General features: G+C 37.3%; 1 protein-coding gene across 5 annotated transcripts in view; it reads right to left on the minus strand.

The window, feature by feature from the left end:
• Positions 1-17,196, minus strand: part of LOC106169394 (polyamine-transporting ATPase 13A3) — a 31,189-nt gene that overhangs the window by 3,036 nt on the left and 10,957 nt on the right. For 3 of the 5 annotated variants that reach the window (XM_087000013.1, XM_087000012.1, XM_087000011.1), the window contains 18 exons: positions 10,046-10,203; positions 9,528-9,716; positions 9,056-9,117; positions 8,621-8,765; positions 7,460-7,579; positions 6,778-6,882; positions 5,735-5,888; positions 5,322-5,442; positions 4,605-4,729; positions 4,061-4,245; positions 3,764-3,868; positions 3,461-3,540; positions 3,180-3,222; positions 2,697-2,806; positions 1,850-1,946; positions 1,399-1,471; positions 775-931; positions 52-206 (listed from right to left, as the gene is read on the minus strand). In XM_087000013.1, the coding sequence (XP_086856139.1) occupies positions 52-206; positions 775-931; positions 1,399-1,471; positions 1,850-1,946; positions 2,697-2,806; positions 3,180-3,222; positions 3,461-3,540; positions 3,764-3,868; positions 4,061-4,245; positions 4,605-4,729; positions 5,322-5,442; positions 5,735-5,888; positions 6,778-6,882; positions 7,460-7,579; positions 8,621-8,765; positions 9,056-9,117; positions 9,528-9,716; positions 10,046-10,203 (2,184 nt within the window). The remainder of the gene's footprint in view (positions 1-51; positions 207-774; positions 932-1,398; positions 1,472-1,849; positions 1,947-2,696; positions 2,807-3,179; positions 3,223-3,460; positions 3,541-3,763; positions 3,869-4,060; positions 4,246-4,604; positions 4,730-5,321; positions 5,443-5,734; positions 5,889-6,777; positions 6,883-7,459; positions 7,580-8,620; positions 8,766-9,055; positions 9,118-9,527; positions 9,717-10,045; positions 10,204-17,196) is intronic. The other 2 variants (XM_087000015.1, XM_087000014.1) reach the window with 2 other exon arrangements.

A 17,196-nucleotide genomic window follows, 5' to 3' on the forward strand; every position in this document is an offset into this window, starting at 1 on the left:
GTTGCAGTATGTAGTAGAAAAATAATGAATCAGTCAACTGACCCAACTTACCATTTGTCCAAATTCTCTTTCTATATGGAGGACCTTTAGAGAAAATCACAGAGAGGATAAGGTACTGGAAGGATCCCGAAATGAACAATGTGGTCGTTTCTGGACACACAACATTATGCTCATCATCATTTATTATTGGGTGTAGTTTCTCTGCACTGAAAGTATTAGAATTAGCAAGCTTCAAAAAAATTTTTCATAAAACCTCATCTGTACAAAAGTAATGCTAATAATTAACCAAGGAGAGTTTTTAAAATGTGATGATTTGGGTGATGAGGTAATAGCTTATTATCTCCAGAAGCACCTTAGGCATGAAAATTCAGTCCAGATCACCTGCTGCTTATAACATACACAAGGGTCACACATCAATGTAACCAATGAGCTAGTGAATGTGGCTACTCTTGCCTTAGGGCCAAAGAAACTATCATTCTAGGCAGATCTATTCAATGCTATGGGGACTCTAGCTGAATGTAATCAGATTAACATACCTCCTTTTGTTTCCAACATACTTATATCATATAATCACCAGTTTTTCTGTGTTCTACCTATTGCAGGAGGCATATCATTCAGTTAAACTGACTGCATTCAGCAAGAGTCCATGCAGAGTTGGATCTACATAGAATGATGGTTTTACTGAGAATGAGTACTTAGAATGCCTTCTGGTTCTAAAACTGTCTATAAGGTTAAGAAGGAATGTTATCCCATTAATAGAGGATGTATACTTACGGATACCAAGACTGGGAAGTTAAATAGAAGAATGCTCCGAGTTGGAAGGTCACCACACCCACAGTCTGTGACAATATGGAGAACAGATTGGACACGCTGACCAGACTGCCTTTGGGTGGACGCGGGACCAGTTTATGATAGGCGCTGGTGTGCCCCACTGAAAACAGTATTACAATATCTTAATATCAAAATAATGTTTATACATGGCAGGGTTTAGCTAGCTTATATTAGGGATTTTGGCAGGAATCAATACAAATAAATATTTTCTGTACCAATGACAATTCTTTTTAATTTTGTTCTTCATCATTTTGTTTCATACTCGTGAAGTTAATATTTCTTCTTTTTGCCTTTTTTTTTATTAATCTCCTTTTTTTCTTTTTTACATTTTAATTTAAAATGCATTATCACACTGATGACCTGTTCCTCAGCAGACATTATCATTACAGCTATTAATCAATTATGTGGACTGTAAGAGTGAATAACTCATTTCAATAATAACACAAGGAACAACAAGTTATTTTTCACACCAACCCAAAATACTTTTCTGCAAATTATTCTTAATATTTTGTTCAAATAAGTTTCCTCAATTTTCTCAGACAAACCAGCTCACTAAAAGTCACTTACTGAGTACTGCCACTGTGGTTGTAATGACTAGGTCAATGTAAAGAAACATCATGTCAGATAAATTGGTGTCAAGCTGAAAAATACAAATACACGACACATTAATATCTAATTTAATCATAGATTTTCTGCTCTTTGATGAAATATTTGGAATATATAATGAGGACAAAACAGAACATATTTTTAAGCTTGACAAAAGATCACTTTAAATCAAAGTTTAAGAACATTTACTTTTTCTTCTTCTTTTCACATAACCCCATGCTATTTCATTTATACATTCAATTTCTAATGGTGTAAAATAATGAAATAAATACCAAATTGTAATTATGATGAAAACCAAATGTAGGTCTACATAATAAGTGGCTCTGAAGGCTCATGATAAATTTTCTATGATATGACATTGTAGCCAATTGCCCAAAATTCTGTTAAAATTTCCAAGTTTTCTTTTATTTACCGTGTAAAGTATCATCACAGTCACAAACTGTATCATGCTGTATAGTGCCATGTACTTGAACACTCCAAATGAGGTCACAAGGGCAGCCCGACCTTCTCTGTAAGTATAAAACATTCATGTGAGGTTTATAGACAATCAGATATTCATTTGATATTTACAAGTTTGTTTCTTGGTGAGAGACTCTTGATCAATGATGATGGCCAGTTGATGTCATTTTGGTAAATAAGACTAGTTTTACATCAGGGTTATGTTATTGTAAGGGTCTGAAAGCCATAAAGATTGATACTACTGTGATCATGTATCATACCACTATCTTTCTGAGACTTATTCTCACACACACACACACACACACACACACACACACACACACACACACACACACACACACACACACATACACACACACACACACACACACATTAAAAACCTCTCAAAAAGACCTCAACATTCAATGTTTGGTGTCTTAGAGGTGAAGGGAGAGACTCACCTTATCACAGTGGGCACACATTCAATGTTTGGTGTCTTACAGGTGAAGGGAGAGACTCACCTTATCACAGTGGGCACACACTCAATGTTTGGTGTCTTAGAGGTGAAGGGAGAGACTCACCTTATCACAGTGGGCACGCGCTCAATGTTTGGTGTCTTACAGGTGAAGGGAGAGACTCACCTTATCACAGTGGGCACACACTCAATGTTTGGTGTCTTAGAAGTGAAGGGAGAGACTCACCTTATCACAGTGGGCACACACTCAATGTTTGGTGTCTTAGAGGTGAAGGGAGAGACTCACCTTATCACAGTGGGCACACACTCAATGTTTGGTGTCTTAGAGGTGAAGGGAGAGACTTACCTTATCACAGTGGGCACACACTCAATGTTTGGTGTCTTAGAGGTGAAGGGAGAGGCCACAGAAGCCTCTGCTTCTGACAGGGAGATGCCAGCATGGGCAGTTTTTAAAGCCTTGAAAAAAGACGTGTGTGCAATCACTAGATATTTTAATACTGTTATTTAAAAATAATATTCCAAATTAGATCATCTAATCAGAAATAATCAGAAATAATGATGAATATTCAAATAATTTTTGCACTGATCAGAATGTTTCAAAATTGTTGAAATGTTTTTTCTTTGTCTGACAAGAATAATTTCAACTCTTCTTGGTCCCAAACTTTTATGTTCAAGATCTAAATTTACTAGAATGACAGTAAGGTCACTTTATACTTAAATTATCAATGAGTAAACTTTGAGATTCTTTCTAAATTGTAAGCATGTTTTTCACAGAGGAGGATGCATATTTTTCACAGAGGATAAAGAAACTTTCTATAATAATACTTACTCCACAGTCATTGGCACCGTCTCCACACATTCCAACAACATATCTTAAAACAAAATTAATTTTTTTATAATAATCATTTACAACTTGCCATGAAGTCATTTTGTCAAAACAGCAAAAGCTTCTTAATATGTTTTAATGACCAGATGTCTTCGTTTGTTTTTTATGTAGATGAATTCACCAGCAGAGCTTTCTGTTCACAATTACTTATTTAAGATTTTCAATAAATAATAGGCTTCTTAGACGTAGATTTATGTAGTAGGTAGGGTTTTAAGGAAACGCACCCTAGGTCTTGGAGTTGTTCTATCAGTTGACCCTTTTGGTCAGGAGACATTCTGGCAAATATTGTACCTTTCACACAGATCTAGAACAAAAGCAGTGCATTTCAGTTAAAACTTATAGCAATATGCAAGACTCACTTACATTCAACCTCATTCTTGAAATGTCACAGTCAAATGTAGCACAATTACAATTGCCAACACATTCATCAGATCATAAATTCCTCTTATTGATGAAATGTAAATCAATATTTTGTGTTATTGCAAATTAAAGAAATAAAAATAGAAAAAAATGTTTTGCATACAAACCTTTGGCAAGAGTTCAGGAAAATATTGCCTTACTACCCCAAAAGAGCGTCCGTCAAGAGCAAAGTGGTATGCATCAGCTCTTACAATGTTCAAGGCGTGATAAGACTGAAACAAAAAATAGTGCAATGCATACATTCTCTGTTTAGAATAATATCTCAGTATAAAAACTCTGGTCAAATTTTTAAAACACTGAACAATCGAGTTCAACAGATACATGTTTCTCCATCTAACAAACAAGCTTGTTGCTATATAGGATGAAACATTTCCAAGCAGTTTTGACCTGTAATGATCACTCACTGCATCACTCTCCTCGGCTGTGGATACCGTAAGTTCATTGTCCAGGTTGACCTCGGCATATTCCCAGTGGATGACTGCCTCACTGTTCTTGCTGGGAGGATTGGCTTTCACCATAATTACCTTCTCTTCCTCATCCACCATTGCACAATCCCTGGCAACACTTATGGCTGTGTGCATGTTGTCACCTGGAAAATGGAGACATGGCAAAGATATATATCACTGATGACAAAAACCTGTATACTGATTTGTATTTAACCCATGTAATTAGTAAAATAACATCAATGAAAGGAGTACCAATTTTATTTCTTGTTTGTTCTTCTCTACATTTACTAATTTTTATAAGGTGGTTCTTTGAAAGAAAACTGCAGAAAACCTTGTTTGAAATCGAATAATGATAATCAGTATCATTGTGTTTTTCACTATTGTGCTAGTAACTATTTTTCTTCACATCCAAATGTTTCAGTCTCTTGTAAAAAGTGTTACACATTCCAGCTTTTAAGTCACAAAATTAATATAAATGAACAAAGATAAAACAAATTCAAACCTGTGGCCATCACAACCCTTATGTTAGCTGCCTTCAGTTGTCTTATTACAGGAGTAGTCTCTGGTTTTAAACTGTTCTGCATAATTATCAGACCTAGGAATGTCAGCTCACACTCTATATTTTCCCTGAAAAATAATATGCATGCAATCACAATAGTAAAAGTCCCTGCCAAAAATATGAAAAAATTAAATTTCACATGTATTTACAAAAGATATTATCAAAGTAAAAATTTTCTCAAATTTCCAACTGAATCTCAAACACCTTAAAATGTACACAGAACCCCACTAGGATTTGTTCCAGGATATCTTGAAAAATACTGCACCCTTTACCAGTAGTGCTTTGAGAAGTTCTAACATAAGTTTTCCCCCTTTCACAAGTTCTCAACAAGTTTGCCCCCTGCTGTTGAGTTTAAACGAGATTTCAATTAATTTAAGCTGCAGAGGTGCTGTAAAGATGACCCTCTACCAAGGCTATTAAGTAGCATTCCCTCTAGACAGACAGACTGTATCGCTAAAGTTGGCCCATAGCCAACCATTTCAAAGGAGTGTTTTTTCTGTTACCATGACCCTTTACTTCAATCAAATTTTACCCAGAGTGGGCCATTTTCTGGCAAAAAAGGGTGATTCGTTCCCCCCCCCCCCAAACCCCCCTGGCTATGGGCATGTAAAGTCTACAACATCATCTGGCACCTGGCTGTAAAAAATGGCCACAGCTTACCTCTGCACTCTCATGGCATGGTGCCAGTTCAGTTTGGGGTCCAACTGTCTCCAGCCCAGGGCAATGACACGAAACCCTTTCATGGTGAACCGATGAAGTACATCACTGTAGTCTTCTGGCACTGAATAATGGAACAATAACTTATGAGAGATTTCTCAAAAGCACATGTTATGTAGCTTTTGATTTTTTTTTTTTTTTTTGTAATATTATGGCCAAATAAACCTGGGGCTGATCAAAAATGCACCTTACTTGATTGATATTTAATTTTGTATGTGAGCTTGTATCTGAGAGGCATTCCTCACTTTTCATATCACTTAAATTTACAAAGTGTAACCTGAAGAAATCTTTGTTAACATGGAGATTCACAGCATTAATTTTGAAAATTGTCTGTCATTTAAAACCACAGGTCTTACAAGTTTCTTGCTTGCAGAGAGAAGCCACTTTCTCTGGTGCTCCCTTGCAGTACAAGTCCATCTGGGTATTCCCTAGAGTTCTGGTAATCACACTCATGCGCTGTAAGGCTGATGTGAAAACAAACTGGCGCACAATCCCAACTTCAAAAGCAATCTGCAAATGTCAAAATAGTTACAGCATTCCAAATTACACAAAATCCTCAAACTTTTTGCTGAACATATCACGTTTTCAAATGATTTCTTTATCAAACACAAAAAATATTGCTTACATTCAAATGCTTGGTCTCATTTATGTACATTGCGCTTCTTTTTTAAATGCAACTTGATAAGTTTAACTAAATAATACTTAGAATAAATGAACTTCAATATAGGACTTCTCCACTATCAAAGTCAGCAATACAATACCTTTACTGTTGACTGTCAAAAATAATAACTTTTCTTAAGTTTTCAGATCCTCCATGCCATATTTATGTCTGTGCTACTACATGTACTATGCCAGCTTCCAAACACATAGGTTGCACTCACAATAAAACTATTTTCCTACATAGTTTGAACTCCTCGGGGACTCTCACTGAGTGCAATCAGATGGACAGATTAACACACCTCCTCTCATTTCCAAGGTACTCATATAATCACCAGCATTTCTGTATTCTACTCTACTCTAGACCATGAGGTGGCATGTTTATCTGTTTATCTCATTGCATTCGGTGTGAGAACTTCTAGCACGGTAGTTTCATTGTGAAGGCACCAACAGAGAATATGACTGGGTTCCCTTACCTAGATCGATCTAACAGGATCGATCCATCTTCGAGGGGTTTCTCGCTAAATTGCTTTCAGCTTAAGCAGCTTAAGATGTCTGGCACACCTACTGAAGCTGCTAAACCATAGTTAATTACCCCTAGCAGCTTCAATTTAGGCGTGAAAGACATCTTAGTCGCTTAAGTTGATTGCAATTTAGTGAGAATTTCCTCAAAGATAGATCAATCCGCAGTTAGTATGATGGGGTCTGGGAATGGTCCCAATGTCTGTGGCACTAAATTCACCTTGTCAGTATGTCCTGAGTAGTAACTTTCTTTGGTAATAGGTTTCACAATGGTGGGCACCATAATGTCAAATTTACTGGTATCCTGCCCAGGTTCTTCCAGGAGCTATGGTTGTGATAAAATGCAGTCATTTTAGTATGTAATTCACCAAACTTACCTCAACCTCCAGTTCTATCTACCACGCAGTGCAGTGAGTCCAAAGAAAACCTCAAAACACACAAGAAATGGTGAAGTTGTGCAGAATCCAAGACACTCTATATGTTAATTTGGGTACAATATTACACCACCAAAGAAAGGGACACCATACCAAGGAAGAATCATGGGAGATTTAAATAACCAGCCTAAGAAAAAAATCTCTGATAGGTTTTTATCCCTATATCTGAAAGGGACCTTTTCCTTTTCTGCAAAATTCACCAATTCTTCATTTCTAATAACTTATTCCCATTGAAACTATGTAGATTGATCCAACTCCCCAGGGACTCTTCCTAAATGCCATCAGATTAACAGATTAACAGGCCTCTTGTTTCCAAGTTTCTCGTATAAACACCAACTTGTCTATATTCTACTCAAGCCCAGGAAGAGGCATGTCATTCAGTTAATCTCATTGTATTGAGTTAGTCCCCTGGATCGATTGTTTCATTGGGAATTAGCCTTAAAGTTAAACCACTGAAGAAACCATCACCTGTTCAAACCCATCAAAGCCAGTTGAAGAGGTGAAAAGTGTGTCAAGTGAGGGCGGATGTACAGTAGTGGGGATCAAGTTATCAAAGCGAGTCGTCTCCCTTCCTGGTTCCTGCAATATCTGCCAACAAATGTGAAGGTATTGTTAAAGCAGAAAAAAAACACACCAAAAAAAAAAAAAAAACACTGACAAGCCCTTTTCAAGTGTGGTACGCCTTTCTGTTTCACACCATTTTGACGGGTCCAAACATCCTTAGATCACATTCAGATCCATCAGGGAATTAGCAACATCACTTTTTAAGTGGGATCGGCCATATTTGTTCAGCGGATGGGTTAGTCCGCAAATCATCTGTTCTGAATTCGTTCTTACACTGCAGGGATTTTACTCCCTCTCACATTTCCTTCTGACTTTTTAGACCAATCAAAATAAATCCAGTTAAAGTGTACTTCGCAATGTGGGCACCATAAGACCAAACAAGGCTTAAGTACAGAGACACACACCACAAAACAACTAATTGGTAAATGAGGTTAAGAAAAAAAGATGTGTCTATTAAATTCAATCATCTTTATAAATTAAGCTAAAGCTATATGTTAATTTAAAATTGTTATTATGTTTCCATTTTATTAAGTTCTCCTTACATTCAAAACAATTAACATTCTTCAACAATAAAAATGATAAGGAAAACAATTAGATTATTGTCACTGATGATGTTTTTTTTTTCCAATAACTAACAAAAGAAGAACAATAAATTGACAACAACATCAACATAGACTATTCTTTCAGATAACGAGAAGTTAATCCTAATACAAGATCTTACACTGAAACGTTGTTTTGACCTTATCACAAGGTCTTTTTTCAGCTGAACTGATTTTGATTTGTCACTGGTTTCGTGTAAGATCCTGTATTAAATTGAAATTCCCATTATATCAGTCTTATATAAATGAATGAATCAATATAATATAACTGGATAAATAAAATTATTCATTTTTTCTTCAGCATATTTCTCTACTCTTCAGACTTACTAGGTAACATTTGTTTGGAGTTTAAATTACTAGTATTTGTTTCAGCCCAAAATCTCATTTTTAGCATAGATAATTCAGTAACCTCACTTGATGTCTTTTTAATAACCAGAATTCCATCAAACATTCAAAACATTCTTACCCAGTTTGTAGACTCAAACATCTTCAAGTCAAGTGGATCTCCTTTCAGTTCTCCTTCTATCATGGTGAGTGAGTGACAGGTTGCCATGGCGGTCAGAAATGGACCAATGGGCAAGTCCGTGGGATGCTGTACTACATGGAGAAACCTGATAGACAAAACAAACAAATACTAATGTGACAACTTTTTCCTTGTATGACATTTAAAGTTTATGATTGAGAACCTTATTAAGCTTTACACAGAAAATTTTAGCTACTTAAACATACAAAGCCGATACTATACGTTTCATTTTGGTTCAATGGTGAAATGTTTCATTTTAGTTTTAATACAATATCAGCTTTGGCAAAGTGACCTGGATAGTGCAAATGATGAAGTAAAGAGTGGCCAGAGTGTGTGCATATGAGAATATTTATTCACAACAATGCCTCCTAAATCTACCTGTTCTCCTGCAGTGGCACTACACCAAACAGATCCAGCCCATCTTCAGTCAAAGTCCCAGTCTAAAACACAAGCAGAGCCAGGTAATAGAGCATGTTATTATTTATTATGCACAGCTTCTATAATTCAGTGACCTCATTAGTGTAGTGAACATGATAATATCAGAATCAAACATTTGTGCACAGACAAAATGTCTTGCTTGACCATCAAAGGATGACTCCTGCCATTATGATCATACAGTACTCAAACTGAGCAAATGATTTCTTCCAATTTTTTAATATATCAACAACTATGAAAAAGAGTATGAAATAATTCTAAACCCATATTACTAAACATCATGGTTGATTGAAGTAGAGGCCATACTGTAAGAAAATCTGACAACATAGGATGACAAATGTACAATGTACTGTCCTTAAAAACATTTTCTTTAAGGGGTCAAATATTAAGGAAATGTCAATTAAACTACATGTACCTTATCAAAACAGATACATTTCAACTTCCCACACATGTTTATCCTTGGAGGACTGATGCAAAATATCCCTGCTTTCTTGAGGCGATTCTGAGCATATATTGTGCCCACTGTCATGGCCGCCGGTAAAGCTGGAGGAACACAAATTGTCACGATGTCCAAAGTTCTAAGAATAATTCTCTGAGCACTTTCCTGAAAGAGAAAAGGTATCTAATAAAATTGGAACTCTTTCTTATTAAGCTTAAATGCATAAAAACCTTATTGTCTAAGTTCGGGTTAAAAATAACGAATTTGAAATTATTTGTGACAAATTTAGATCAAAGTCAAGTACTTTTCAATTACAAAAATCATGGAATACAAGCCCTTTTCAAGGCTAATAGTAATTCCAAGTACTGATCAAGGCCAATAAGGTGCAGGGCTAAACACAAGTAATTTTCAAGGCTGTACGAACCCTGCAGGGGTAGCAAGTATGATCTACAATGATTGCTTTCATTCAAGGATATAAAATCTTTTATACTAACCCCTCTGCTTAAAAAGGTTGCTATATTATAGATCATCCCAATTGATGCAATCAGGAACAGCACTTGAACAAAGCGGATAGCATCTTGGTAGAATTTAAAGTCCATGGGTTTGGGGAAGAGGATTGCTCTCACCAGCTCTCCTTTGGTGGTAGAATAACCTAGAATTTACAAAACAGAGTCAACTAAATATAGTTTTAACTAGAAAAGCACTTCTAGAGCGCAGACCTCTGCCAAGGCAGGGATTTTTTATTATTATTGATTATTGATTGATTATTGATCCGGATCACCACCAAAAACTTATCATCCCTTCGTTGGCCCACTTCCAGTTCCTGAAAATTTCATCAGAATCTGTCCATAACTTATTGAGTTATGTTGATGACAAACAAACAGACAAACAGGGGTAAAAACATAACCTCCTTGGTGGAGGTAATAAATATATACCTCTGAGAAGTTCCCAACAACAATATGGATATCACGATTTTTTTTGCAAAAATTAATTATAAGTCAGCCATCAAACAAGCCAACAAATAGGAAACACTCTCTTTCTCTCTGGCTATCCATCTTTTTTTTTTTTTTCTGAGAGTGCAAATGTTTTTTATAAATTAATTTCAACTTTCAAAATATTAAGGACTTCACTTTGCAGGATTACAGTAGTCAATATTTATCTCTATCTCTGTTGTCGCTTATGACAACAATTTGCGTTTACAATCGTATCACTGGTCAGCTTTGTATTATTATGCAAATCATTTGCTCTGTATAAATACTGTATGCAGTAGTTCTGGGCGCGGCCACGTTGTATTTGACGAGCGAAGGCTCAGGTCGTCGAGTCTGAAGTTTTAGTAGGCAAAATTTGTGGATCAACACTGGACGGGAAAGCCACATTTCTCTGTACGTATTGTATTAAATTCTATTGTTAATCATTTGCACAACATTTCCGTTTCTTATAATTAATTCATTATTTCTTTTTATATTTGTATTCAATTTATGTTATATTTGTGTATTTTGTATAATTAGTTTGGTATTTATCTTTCATTATTTTGTTATTTTTAGTTACACCATATCCATGTCAGTGTGCGTGAAATAAAGTGTGAACATTTCCCGTCGTTTGTTTGTTTGGTGTGGGATCCGCAACAGTGAAAAGAGAAATATAGACATTGGACAACTGAATTACCCTAAGACGACACCATCTCCATGTAAGAAACTACAATATGAGTGAAAGCAAGGATCAAGAAATCGAGAAGCTGCGACTCGCACGTAGGGCACGGAAGGGCGCTGTTACACGGGTGATTGGGGTGATAGAGCGTGCTATAGCCGCGGATGAACCAAAGACTGTCGACGCAAACGTTAGTAAGTTGAAAGAAGTGTTTACAAGCTTTGAAAACTGTCATGATGCGTATCATTCTCTACTTGAAACTGACTCTGACATTGAAACCAGTGAAGCTTGGTTTTCTCAGGTACAAGATAGCTACATAAGAGGTATTGGAGCAGGTGTTACTTACATGAAAAGTCTAAAACCAGAAAGTGAATCTGAACAATTATCTGAGCAAAAACTTATCAATTTACTTTCATTACCAAAAGCAGAAATAGACACATTTTCTGGAAATCCATCTGATTTCTATAGCTTTTGTGCAGTATTTGACGAAACTATTGACAGCAAAATTGATGATAAAAGTGTCAAGTTGACCAGGTTATTGCAATACACGTCTGGAGCTGCCAAAGATGCAATAAAAAATTGTGTTCTAATTGGTGAAGCGGGTTATGATAAAGCACGGGAAATTTTGAAGGCCAGATTTGGTAATGATCACTTAGTAGCCCAGCGAATTATTAATGATCTCAAATCAGGCAAAACTGTAAATACGCCAGATGAACTACAAAAATTGGCAGATGATTTGCAAGTTGCTAGTGTCACTTTGGAAAAGTTAGACATGCTAAGTGAGGTTGAGAATCAAAAAACAATCTTAGATATTGTGAAAAGGTGTAGAGTAAAGATAGTAGACAAATGGAGACATAAAGCACTCAAAATTAAAAGTGTTGAGAAAAGGTATCCCACATTCTCACAATTTGTAGATTTTGTGTCACAACAAGCAACAGAGGCCAATGACCCGGTCTATGGGGACAGTCCTGTATATCATCCTGGCCGTAAGTCATCTAGTACTTTTACTTATACCGCCCAAGGGCCCATTGACCCCCCTTTTGAACCCCCTGTTCAGCGTGATCTCCCTCCATGTGTTGTCTGTCATCAGCCGCATGATTTGTTTCATTGTGAGGTCTTCAAGGCAAAAAGCGTTCAAGCTCGTTTTGATATCATAAAGCAAAATCGCTTATGTCACAATTGTTTTTCAGCTGGACATTTTGCTAAAGATTGTCGGAAAAATACTGTGTGTACTGTGCCAGGTTGTGGACGTAAGCACTCAAAGTTTATTCATTTCGGTCAAAGTGAGAAGTCGTCCTCCAAAACCGCAAGTAACGGCATTTCAGACACCGTGACGAGTGTTCACTCTAATTTCAATCATGTGAATCTGCCCATTGTGTCCGTCAGAGTAAACGGACACGTGATAGCTTCCGCTCTTTTGGACAATGGTTCTACTTCAACATTTATTTCTGAACGTCTTGCAAATGAACTTTCTCTCAAACACTCACAAAGCTTGAACTATCAAATGAACACGTTGAGTTGTTCACAAAGTACAAAATCTCACGTTGTGTCATTTCAGGTGTCACCTGTTCATGATTTGAATGTCTCCTATTGTTTATCAAATGTGTTAGTTATCCCACAAATTCGTGTGCGAGCGAATTCGCGAGTTAACACTGATGCGTATCCGTATTTGAAAGATATACCTTTCAGTAACACAGGATCGGGTCACGCAGATATTATTATTGGAATGGACAACGCGCATTTGATCATGCCGTTAGAGACACGTTGCGATGAAAGCGGAAATTTGAAACTTTACGCGTCTCGTTCGCGCTTAGGTTGGACATTGAACGGCCCGTTGAATGAAAAGTTGGCATCTGACATTTCAGTCAATTTTCTCTCGGTTGAAGAAAATATTGAGAATTTATGGCGACTCGAAAATGAGAGCGCGGTTTCTTTCTCGCAAGAAGATGGAGAAGTTTTGGCCCTGTGGGAATCGACTGTTAGTGAGGAGAACGGTCATTACGTGTTACCGATACCGTTGGAAAACAGGGTGTCCGAAATTTCCGTATAACAAGAACGTGGCGATCAACCGCTTACACAGTTTAGAACGTAAGCTGGAGAAAGACGGGTAATACGAAAAATATCACGACAACATATTGGATTTGATTTCCGATAGTTATGTTGAGAAAGTCCCAGATGATGAAATTGATCTGCGCGACTGCACAGTATGGTATATTCCGCACAGACATGTTTTGAATCCCTCAAAACCTGAGAAATTGCGAGTTGTTTATGATTGTGCGTGCAAATGTCAGGGTGTTAGTCTAAATTCTCAGACCAAACAAGGCCCAGATTTCATAAACAAGCTGTTAGGTATTTTGTTGCGATTTCGTCAACATAAATACGCGATAATGGCGGACATCAAGGCCATGTACTATCAAGTTATGGTGCCCGAATGCGATAGAAATTCGCTCAGATTCTTATGGCGCGACGGGGAAAATCTTGTTCACTATCGCATGCGCGTCCATTTGTTTGGTGGAAAGTGGTCAGGGAGCGCAAGCTGTTATGCTCTAAGACGCACAGTAAAAGACCATGAAGTCACAGAATTGATCAGAAACACCGTGTTGAAATCTTTTTATGTCGATGATTTGCTCAAATCCGTAAAAACTAGAAGAGGCTCGTGAGGTCATTGAAGGCACAAAACGCGCGGTGAGCCGCGGCGGATTCGATCTCACTCAATTCGTAGTAAATGACTTCGAATTAAATAAAGCTATTCCTGTTGATGACAGAGCTAAAGAGGTGAAAGAATTAGCGTTCGATTCTCATGCAAAAGCTCTCGGGATTAAATGGGAAGTCATGCCTGATTATTTCTATTACATCTTCAGACTCAAAGAAAGCGCGATTGTTACCAAGCGTATCATTCTCAGTAGAGTTGCCTCGATGTATGATCCTCTTGGATTGATATCTCCTGTCATCACACGCGGTAAAATGATATTTCAAAAGGTAACGCGGTTGCGCGAAGGATGGGACACACCAGTGCCTGGTGACTTGAGTCTTGAATGGCAACGTTGGATTGAATCTTTGAAAGATTTACACACTCTTCATTTTCCAAGGTGTGTTATTTCAGAGACGAGTTATGCTTCCGAGGTGCACATTTTTTGTGATGCTAGTGAAAAGGCTTACGGAGCTTGTGCATACCTTCGATCAGTCTGTAGTGATGGCAAAATCCGTATTGCGTTATTGGTAGCTAAAAGCAGATTAGCGCCTTTAAAGCAAGTCACTATACCGAGACTGGAACTTACTGCATGTGTTGTCGCTGTTGACCTTGATCGGTTAATCCGCGAAGAAATGGATGTATCTTTGTTGCCTACTACATTTTGGAGTGATAGTGAGGTCGCGTTGGCCTATATTGCAAATGAAACTACGCGTTTCAAAACGTTCGTGGCAAATAGGGTGTCTTACATAAGACAAAATACCAGTGTGCAACAATGGCGACGGATTCCCGGCAAATCCAATCCAGCCGATATTTTATCGCGAGGAAGCAATGTTGATGAAATGTCTGAAATTTGGATGAAGGGTCCCGCGTTTTTATCGGAATTCAGATCAAAATGGTCCTGCCCAAAGTCTTCTCGGGACATTTCTAATGATCTTGAAATCCACACATGCACTGTCAGTGAACAACTTGAGGAAGCTGTATCCGAAAGAGATGTCTCACCTTTACAAAAGTTATGGAATCATTATTCCAGTTTTTACAAGCTTTGCAAAGCTGTGGCATGGCTTTTACGATTCAAAAGACATCTTCGTGGAAAAGACATCATAAAAACGAACGTAACGGCATCCGAGTTGAAAGAAGCTGAAGATTCCATTTTCAGAGCAGTCCAAAGCGAAGTGTTCGGTCGTGAAATTCAATCTTTGAGTGAGTCCGGCGTTATTTCGCGATCGAGTGCAATCTACAAGTTATCTCTTATTGTGAAGGACGGGATTTTAGTTGTTGGCGGTCGGCTTATTCATTCATCATTAGCATGTAAACAGCCCCCCATTTTGCCCAGATCTCACAAAATTTGCTCTTCAATCATTCGCGACTTTCACGGTGGAGCACATATGGGAACTGAGTGGACCCATAGTATTGTCCGTCGGAAGTACTGGATAGTTGATGGAAGAAATTTGGTGAAAAAAATCGTCAAAAACTGCATAATCTGCAAAAAGCTCTACGCGTTACCTATGTCGCAGAAAATGGCGGATTTGCCCGAGGACAGGTGTAGCGCAGGGGGGCTTCCTTTTGATATTGTCGGCATCGATATTTTCGGGCCCCTTGTTGTGAAAGTAGGACGTTCTGACGTAAAGCGTTATGGATGCATTTTTACTTGCTTCAAAACACGGGCGTTGCATATTGAGGTGTTGGAAAATTTGAGTACAGACGCGTTTCTCAATGGGTTTTTCCGTTTTGTCGCGAGAAGAGGATGTCCTTCCAAACTTTATAGTGACAATGCCACGAATTTTATTGGTGCTCAAAGTGAGCTAGCGCGAAGCTTACGTCAGCTCGACAAGAGTAAAATACTTAGGGAAACAAGACGCAGAGGCGTCGAGTGGAATTTTAACCCCCCACATGCATCCCATCATGGAGGGATCTGGGAACGCATGATAAGAACTGTCAGAAAAATACTGACAGCACTGTTGTCAAATGTGTCTACCAAGTCATTATCTGATTGGGTATTACAAACAATTTTATGTGAGTGCGAAAGCATTATAAATGGAAGACCCATGACAAAAGTCAGCACTGACTCAAATGACTGTGACGCTCTTACTCCTAACCATCTGTTACTACTCCGTAACAATCCCTCTCTTCCTTGGGGTGATTTTGAAATAGCAGATGCGTATAGACGGTTGTGGAGACATTGTCAATTTCTTGTTTCCCAGTTCTGGAAGCGATGGACTAGGGAATATTTATCTTTGCTTCAGTCTAGACCCAAGTGGCGGGAGATCAAGCGAAATTTAAAGAGGGGGGACCTTGTCCTTATTGTTGATGCTTCTATGCCCCGTGGTTCATGGCCTCTAGCTGTAGTAGAAAATGTTAAGATTGGGAGAGATAGCTTAGTGCGTAGCGCGACGGTTCGTACTAAATCGTCTCGCTATAATAGACCCATCACAAAATTAGTATTTTTAGAGAGAGACTGTTAAGATATGTGTTATATTATTACAATATTGTTTAAGTGACATTGTTTAAACAATAAATTGTAAGTAAATTTGAATAAGAATAAGTAGACTATTAAGATATGTATTATATTGTTACAATATTGTTTAAGTGGCATTGTTTAAACAATAAATTGTAAGTAAATTTGAATAAGAATAAGTAATATTGTTTATTTTTGTTTGTTTGTTTGTGACAGATAATATAGTGAATATGTGTTTGTTTGAGTATATACTGAGGTAGATAATTTTTTATTTTATTTTTTTTTATTTTTGTTTATTTATTTATTTATTTATTTATTTATTTATTTATTTATTTTTTTGTTTAAGTGGGAGTGTTGTCGCTTATGACAACAATTTGCGTTTACAATCGTATCACTGGTCAGCTTTGTATTATTATGCAAATCATTTGCTCTGTATAAATACTGTATGCAGTAGTTCTGGGCGCGGCCACGTTGTATTTGACGAGCGAAGGCTCAGGTCGTCAAGTCTGAAGTTTTAGTAGGCAAAATTTGTGGATCAACACTGGACGGGAAAGCCACATTTCTCTGTACGTATTGTATTAAATTCTATTGTTAATCATTTGCACAACATTTCCGTTTCTTATAATTAATTCATTATTTCTTTTTATATTTGTATTCAATTTATGTTATATTTGTGTATCTTGTATAATTAGTTTGGTATTTATCTTTCATTATTTTGTTATTTTTAGTTACACCATATCCATGTCAGTGTGCGTGAAATAAAGTGTGAACATTTCCCGTCGTTTGTTTGTTTGGTGTGGGATCCGCAACAATCTCCAACTCCAAGGACAAGACTGCCTGGCTAGGAAATA

The sequence above is a fragment of the Lingula anatina genome, chromosome 1, assembly GCF_051362555.1.
Source record: "Lingula anatina isolate TDL-2025a chromosome 1, LinAna3.0, whole genome shotgun sequence".
Taxonomy (NCBI): domain Eukaryota; kingdom Metazoa; phylum Brachiopoda; class Lingulata; order Lingulida; family Lingulidae; genus Lingula; species Lingula anatina.